The 8926-nt window shown below is 44.9% G+C and overlaps 1 protein-coding gene across 4 annotated transcripts in view; it reads right to left on the bottom strand.

Moving 5' to 3' along the window:
* Positions 1-8643: 8643 nt before the first annotated feature.
* LOC144943110 (kinesin-like protein KIF26A) overlaps positions 8644-8926 on the bottom strand; it is a 117516-nt gene continuing 117233 nt past the window's right edge. For all 4 annotated transcript variants that reach the window (XM_078870295.1, XM_078870297.1, XM_078870296.1 and 1 more), the window contains one exon: positions 8644-8853. In XM_078870295.1, coding sequence (XP_078726421.1) covers positions 8714-8853 — 140 coding nt within the window. In that variant the 3' untranslated portion in view covers positions 8644-8713. The remainder of the gene's footprint in view (positions 8854-8926) is intronic.

Here is an 8926-nt window from a genome sequence, read left to right as displayed (position 1 = left end):
TTGACGAGTGTGGTGAAGTATGGTCAACCAATCCCCATGACTGGCATAGCCTGGATTGACATAGGCCTGCAGATTGTTATTGTATTATTATGATCACTGCTACAATAGTTAATGTGTGTCCGATTGACATATAACAGAACACTAGGATTATAAAGTGTTGGGGGCAAATGAAGGCTGGAAAATTTAACTGCAACACTGATCACTCGAAAACCCCTACTAATAAATATTACCAGTCATCCAATGTGATGTTGATGAATGAAAAGATTGCAAAGGTTGTAATCTACTGAAAATAATGTAATAGAAATGAATGAGGGATACAAATCAAAAGAAAAGGGCACATTAGTCGTTCCCCACCCACCAAGCACCCAAACAGGCAGTAAAAAAACCCTGCTAACTTTCTATATTCTCTTTGTGAAACCATGCATATACAAACACACGGTACATTTAATACGCAGCCTGAGCAGCTGGAGTGTATTGTATTTACAAAAAAGTGGTAAAGGTGAAAAATCTGAAATTGCTTGCTCAGGCCACCGCTGGGGGAAAGGGCCTCCCACGAGAGAGAGAGCTCGACAGCTCCTCCCGAGGGAATTGTGGCCAACTCTAGCACGCTGGCCAGACATCTTGGAAGACGTGGGAGTACCCACCCATTACCCCACTAAACGAGACCTGCCAATCCACTTTGACGTACCCATTTATCGTGCTGGGTGGACTGGGGTTGGCGGGGTGTTGGGAGGGATTGCAAGTCCAGTGCTCCAACCGAGACATCACGGCAGCGTCCATTTACAGGTGCGGCGTCTAATTTGAGAGACACGTGATGACCTTCAAGGCGGGCAGCTCGGGGTGTTACATTACGACGCCTGACACGGTCGCGTTGAGAGCCTTCACTCACAAATCTGGGGAGAACACGGCCTCCTTCTACCCCCACCCCCCTCCTTTCTCTCACCTCTCCCGTGGGTCACAAGGCGCAATCGCACAGCGCGGGAAGGCACATCAATGAGCACTTTGTTCAAAACAGAACCTGGCGGAACGATCATCTTAAGTTTCCAAGAAAATACTCGAGAAGCCGTGTTTCATATTTTTGGGGGAGGGGAGATGAGAGTTAAAAAGTTGAAATGTCGTGACATCAAAATGCTGCGACACGCTGCAGTTATTCCAGGAAAAAAGGAAGGTTAAAAGGTGTTAGGTTTCTCGCGCAAGTTTGTACTTGTGTTCACTTTTACTCCGGAATATGGTTGTTATACGCCGCTACCATGCGTTCATACGACACGTTTAGCGAGAGTCTGCTTCTAACAATTACCCTGCCCTCTCCATATCGTAGCACCCGGCGTGGTAATGATGCCTTAACCACCTCCCAGAAAGGCAACACAAACCTTGTACTCTGCACGTACCGGGTCTCTGGCTTAGTCCACCATTATAGAACAGATCAACAAAACGTTGACGGTTCATGAAGTTTTTTGTTTATTTTGGCTTACACTGTAGGTCATGGTGCAACTTGAAGCAGATCATAGCACTGTGCATATACAGACCGAGTCGCGCTTGCGAATATGCATACTTATATATGATATAGCCAATAGCGTTGCAACACATCTGTACAGTCGTTTCATGTATATACATAAACAAGAATTCGCACTCTGTTATGACTAGGGATTGAGCAAATATCATACACTTTCACTTGTCTATTGTATTGTACTGCCAATGGCACGTGTCTTTTTTACACGCATGGGCCATACTCTGGGATGCAAAGTGTTACCAACTCAAACAAACCATGCTCCACACACGAGTCTGGCAATACTTTAACTCTGCAACTCTACCGATTTTCCGACTGTGGGAATACTAAATGGCGTAGAGTAATTGGGGTGGCAATTATTCATTGGGCTAAACTTGGTAAGATGACAGGAAGCTTTCCGTTTTTTGGGAAATTTAAATCATCCTAAACTATTGGGCGTAATTAAATGACACATTCATGTAACGTAAATTTATATTCAAATCAGGGAGTATGTGTAGCCCAGGCCAGGCATTTGCAGGGTAATTAATACCATCAAGTGGCATGCAAATGTTTGCCATGTGTTTGGACTGTGCAGCTCCGCGCATTTTTGCAAAAATCCCAAGTCATAACGGCCACCTGTGCTCAAAACAAGCGTCGTCGCTTAATGTGCACACTCAAGACACGCGTATACGGACACGCGGTGACATAGCGGGTGTAACAGCGAGCAGCTTGAACTCGCCAATACACCAACGCCGCAATTGCCGTCACAACGAAAAGGAAAGCAAAATATATATATTTTACAAAGAATGTAACACGTTTATCACCTTGATTGTATCCGAGCTCAAGCTAATTAATTATACAAAAAACCTCATCAAATTCACCAAAGCAGAATTGTGGTTTCGACCGTTTTTGCCGTAGCGAGCAAATCATAGCGTGTCGAAAAGTGACACGAGGCATTGTAAATGTTTTATTCCAGCCCCTGTGTTGGCACCAGCTGTGCACTCCCAGCCTTGCTCGACAGGGAATCAACGGCAACGAGACTCACATGAGATGGTGTCCATCGCGAGAGCTGCAAATCCCACGACGCATCGCGACGACACCCAACATGCAGCACCTATATTCCTCCCTGCGCAATGTGACCCGTGATCTCGCGAGAGTGGCCTGCACAGCCGGGCGGGTTAACTTATAGAGCTGATCAATGTATTATGCTTCCAGATTTCACCCAACTTACAAGCGGCTATTCTGTTCAGCCTTCGTGTTTGAAATGAAAACTCACCTGGAAAATGGTTTACCCTGGGCCTTGCTAGCAACTTAAATCATGTTTACCCTTGTTTTAATGAGCAATATACATTTTACTTGCATGGCTTCTTTGACCTACGTCTCAAAATGATTTTGAGGCTTCAGTTTTGGAGTGAAAAAAAAACAATCGCCAGTAAGGTGGGCTAACAAAGCAGACGAACGGCAATTACAGTACAACAAAAACGAACGGACAATACCCATCTCAGTGAACGTTCATGGCTCTGTTTTTAATTGAATAAGAAGAATCGTGATTTTGAGTTTGGGACACAGTGACTGTATCTAGATACAACAAGCATTATCAGTTTACCATTGTGCCACATATCTAATATATACCGTATTGATAAAAGCTTCCATGCATGTGAATTACTCTCTGGATCTCATACATTTCCTACCAAGTCCCCAAAGAATAAGGCGATTTACAACAGCAATGTATCTCACTGCGACCGAATTTTGACAAAACAATAAAAACCTGCTGAATTCAAAAGTGCAATTTCTCACGTCTCACTCTCTCATCAATCAATGCATACGACACTCAATAACTCCCATTTCATATTTTCAGTAAAAAAAAAACCGCACATTTCAGAATTTATGTTCGCCATTCTGAATGAGAAGGGTGCCCCCAAAGACGGCGATGCGGAACCCACGAACACGTTTACACACAGAGACTGTAGTTGTTTAACACCCTGCATGCATTGCTCCACGTGGTCAAACACACACCCACACGGACACGGGCAACGTGTGCACGAACAGCACAGGACTCAATTCCTGCAGTCAGGCGGTGCCACGAACTGTTGGTGGAGATGCTATCGGTGGCATGGAGGGAGATAAAGCCACGTTTTCAACTCGAATAGCAATACCTGCTATAAACAATTTATATTTTATACAAAATACATACACTCAATGGGTCAATCGGCTGAGCATGTGTGGTGGGGTACAGTGTTAGTACCCCCGTGTCTTCCAAGGCATCTGGCCAGCGTGGAAGAGTAGGCCAAAAACATTCTCCCGTTGTTCTCCAGAGCTCCCTCTAGCGGAGGCCCTTCTGCCAGCAGAGGCATGAGCGAGCAGTTGCACGGCTGCGCCTTCACCCTTTACAACACTATATATTGTTTAAATACGCATTTTTCCCGATTAGCATGGTTAGCTTCTACATGTGGTGCGAAAGAAGTTCAATATAAGCACACCAACACCTCCCCCTACAACACTAGTCCTATCAAGCCAGGTACAATGTTCTCCCTTCAACCACCTAACGCTGCACACATAATTAAACCGGGTGAATATTTACATTTCGAGCATATTTACATCGGCATTGAGCTCACGAAAGCCACCGTGCAAAAACAAAAATCTCGGAAGGCGTGATATAAGCGACAAGCACTTGTGTTCGAAAATTAATCGTTAAAATGTTCATGCAGATCGTGTTGGGAGGGTTATTTGTGTTCGTCTGAAGAACAAGAGTCAGAAGCAAGCAGTATCGTGGGCTTTTCTAATTAAAATCTACAGCTCCGTTACAATAACACCATCGGTTTCGGGCTTTGCGGGAGGGGGTTAAGGGGAGAGCAGAGGGGGTTGCACATTTTTTTTTAATATTTGAAAGATTCGAAGACCCAAAAACAAAGATGCATTTTTAAAACAAGCTAAATGTGTACACCGTATATTTTAAAATAAGCATGCTGTTTCGTCTATCAAATATTTGTGAGATTAACGAGTTTGCCATAACCATGAAAGTGGTTTTGTTTTTTTGGTCCTCAAATGCCCACACACACACGCGTACTGGTTTGACTGGGCAATTCATCTGCACACAGGCTGCTCCTCTGTTTATAAAACCAGAGTCAACAGCTGGAAATTACCATGTCATGACTGGAATAAAAAGAGCACCTTTTAGGAACCTGCCATCTGCTTAGCTGTCAGGCAGTTTGACAAATCAATTTCCATGGGCAGCAACCCATGGGTTTACAGATCTGGCTTCGATGTAGTCATAAAAGTCTGCGTAATTTGTTTTTGTGAAAACAGAGGCAAGTATTTTATGAGAATATTTTTTAATGTAACCCAAGCTGTCACACCTCATTGACGACCTTTAGGCCAACTCGCCCTAAAATGAGCAAATACTGGTCACGGTTTTACTCAACATAGCTCGGTTGTTGTGGTAAATACCCCTCGAAGGTTGACTCGGCCTAAAAAAAGGGGGCCACCTTGCAGCAGTTTTAAGACAACGAAAGGTGGTTTAGGCATGGTGACTGGTCACCTGTTCCCAGGTCAGTGAGTAAAGACACTCACCTCCACAATCCTCCTGGGGTGTAAATTCGAGAGCGATTTAAGGAAGTTTTTCCTAAGCGAGCCTGTGCAGATGCCGTCGGTAACGATAATTTCATTCCACACAAAAGGCGTCCCAGAATGAACACAGGATGGCAGTGACAACACTGCAGGGGATGTTTTTTTCCCCCCACTGGGTTTTAACAACCATATTTGCCGGCATTATATTCATAGTTTTAAAATGCAATATCTTGTGATTATCAAAACTGAATTTGCATGATGCGTCGGGAAGCGACAGCTTGCTGTTGGGTGTTATACAACTGCGCTCTACTTTAATTGGGATATTTACCAGCCGTGAAAATAAGGCACTTTTTTGTTAAAATTAATAACACTAATTAAAATGATCTATTTTACATTTTCCAAAGTAAAAAGTGTTCGATTATAATATGTTGTGAAACATTAAACACTGTAGGCATATGTAGGTTTTTTTCAATGAAATAAAGGTTAACCTTCAAACATGTATATACCGTATATGGAAGTGCAACATGGCAATTGAATAGAGAGGGCCCTTCACAAAATACAGATGTTCAATGTAAAACTCTGAACTTAAATGTAATTTTCTTCAATCACTAAAATTAACAGGACTCCACGACATTGCAAAAGCCTTTGAAACCTGCCTGAAAAAGGCCTCAAAGAACAAAACAGCTGCATTCACTTAGCAAGACCGAAATAAGTCTTCTATATTTCCAGTACTTATGGTTTCAGATTTGGTTGGTCTGTCCAAAGCAATTTCAATGTTTGACACCGACTTATTTGCAAATATGATTTTTAAAAAGGCGTTTCTGTTGCTTTTTTCCAATCAGCACTTGTCTTTCATGCGTTCCATGAGAGTAAATATTTTTTGTATTGTCATTTGCCCTCAACGTTAAATGCCATTTTGCCACTGTTCAACCTTCAACATTTTATTTTGTCAACCGATGAATGAATAACGCCCGAGTCTGCGCACTCCTGGAATTAGACATAAAAAAAATACAGAGCCTCCTGGAAATATCCTTGGGTTTCAAGCAGCCAGCTGGATACATGCTGTACTTCCTCCCCTAAGTATATATATAAACAGTACTGTGGGCACAAACACTGCACACATTTATGTAATTCCTGGAATTGTCTGTTGAGTTTTTAAGTTTTTTTCACACATCCACTTTGTCCCGTAACATTTTAATGTTTTTGACATCAATCAATCCTTTGGTGAACGTTTTCCTAAGCTGTGCTTCCCTAAAGCCATCCTCGTGCTGTGGAACGATGATGTGTAGTAGTGGGAGTGCTCACTCCTGCCATTCCGTTTTGCTTTCTAAACAAAATTCTGACCTGTCCAATTCAGCCGCGTGCCACTCAATCTCGCAACTCTGGCCTTTCCACTTCACCTATGATCGGACCTTTGCTGTGAACCCACCCACGGTAATCTTTTCTTAAAGCCCTCAATCCCCTGCCAGCTACTGAGCAATGCCACGAAAAACAGAGGGAGGTCAGTTCATGAATTTGCCCATATCTCAAATACCAGTGCTATTTTCTTTTTTGCAAAACACATTTCATGAGCTTTGTTTAAACCATATATATATATTTCTGACTTCCAAAGCATGCAGAAAGCTAATCTCCTTGTTGGAAACACACACATCAACATCAAGGGCTCATTCAGATGCATGTGATGCCATTTCTTCAAAGTGCATCGGGCACATTTCACTGCTTCACTCTGTTCCGTTTTCAAATGTGAAAACCATTTAGTTTTTTCTTTATTTATTAAAAGAAGAATGGATGAGTGATGGTGCATCGATCAACACACTGCGCTCTATGAACCCGGAGACCGGAGTTAGATTGCCAACTAAAGTTAACATCAGTGGCGAGTGATACCGGAACCGATACTGTCTCTCCTTCCCATCCCTCACCAACCCACACAAACCAGAATGGTGAAGTATGGTCAAACAACCTGCCCACGACTGACGTGGCGTGGAGAGGCATTTATCCAGCAGTTGATTGCCAAAGGGCTGTAAATCATTATTATAATTTTTTTAACAAAAGGAAAAAATAAGTTATAAAAGGGTAAACTTGCTGCCAAGAAGACATTGCACGATTCTTGGCTAATGCATAACCCCCGCATGAAAAACCATTCACCGCCACATCACTCCATGCCCCGGCAACACATATTATTTCAACGACTCATTTGGCACTTCACAATGCACTTGCGACCCACGATATATAACTTTACAAAGTGTGATACACCGCCCTGCAGAACTCTATTGTCTTCATGTCACCTCATGCCACCTCGAACTGTCAAAAATGTCAGTGTTCCACACGAGGTATCTTCCGGGAAAAAAAAGAAAATCTGCTCAAGCCCAATTTTTCTCACCAGCCTGACCACTTGCAAATCGCCTACATTCCACGTAGCCTGCACATTCCTGCTATTAGCACGATACCATCGTAAGGGATCGTCAACAAATCGAACCCAAGAAGAAGAAAAAAAAATCCTACCACGATGGTATCGGCCATCCCCATATTTCTGTCTCGCGCCGTGTTGACAAACATCTCCCACGGTCATTTGACCAGTTCCGACCTCCACTTCCCAGAATCACATTCCCCTTCCCCACCAACCCTTTCACTGTCGTTGCAACGTAACTTGAAGTCCCACAAACCAGGCTTCCTTTTTCCAGAGGTGGCATGGGATGGACACGTGCTTCCTGCCATCGCGGCAATGACGAAGTTGTAAAATCCCACAGACGCGCGCTTGATTTCCGCACGCAGACCTGCGTTTCCGTAGCCAGACGTGTCACTATTCTGGATATGGCTGTTTCAGTGCAACGCTGGTGGACGCAGCCCTGATGAGAGTGCTGGTCGATCACAAGGGGACACGCGCGGACCCCGATCTGAATGGCGGTGTTCCGTGGAAAAAACTTCCGATCTCGGCATCACAAAAACCCGCAGCAATGAAGACGACCCGAAAACACTTGAGGCAGTTGAAGGGGACGAGGAGCCGTGTGGTTACAATGGAAGTTAAGACGCGCTACCTTGGGCTTAATTTAGAAATATTGGCTTGGAGTGAAAGATACTCATTTAGCACCACTACAGAAGATTCACATGCCTAAACAAAACCAAATGCTGCATGTGCTGTGTGTATATACGGTATACATCCAATCGTCCTCCCATCAGGAAGGATCTCCATCCACAATTGACTCTGTGCCCTCGCGGGAGCGGGCGAGGCCACAGCTGGCAGGTTGATCGGCGAATCGCTTTGCGGTGGGCCAAATTGTTGGTACCACGACCGTGACAGAATCGACAAACGGCATTGAAAAGCACGGGGCAAAGTGTCTCCAATAAATGCAAACAAGTCTGCTTTTCAGTTTTTGCTCGCAGCGGAGCGATTGGAGTTAAGCACTGCAGTCAAAAACCCCTTCTTTCGTTCGCTACGAATATAAACAATGTGGTGGTCGGCGTTTACCCCTCAAGTCCCCTCTCCCAGACACTGCCAATGCAGCCCCCCTCCCCGCCTTGTCTACGCTCGTCCGCCTCTCTTCACCCCCCCCAGCCACCGCCTCTCTTCACCCCCCCCCCCCCCACCAGCCACCTCCGCCTCTCCCCAACCCTGGACTCCCCGGCGCGAGCGCGCGCCAAGGAGTTCCGCGGAGCGCGTCGTCAGCGCGTGGCGTCGAAGCAGGTGATGATCATGATGTGCGACTTGCAGACGTTGAGGCGCTGCTGCAGGCGCTCGGTGGCGCGCTCCAGGCAGTCGAGGTACTCCAGCGAGGCCTCGTCCAGCTCGCCGTCCACCTCAACTTCACGCACAGAGACAAGCGCCGAGACCGTCACCACGACCACCACGACGATTATAATAATGGCAAATGGTGA

This window comes from Lampetra fluviatilis, chromosome 30 (genome assembly GCF_964198595.1).
Source record: "Lampetra fluviatilis chromosome 30, kcLamFluv1.1, whole genome shotgun sequence".
Classification (NCBI taxonomy): Eukaryota; Metazoa; Chordata; class Hyperoartia; order Petromyzontiformes; family Petromyzontidae; genus Lampetra; species Lampetra fluviatilis.
Note: the sequence above shows the minus strand (reverse complement) of the source record. Positions and strands in the feature narration are given on the sequence as shown.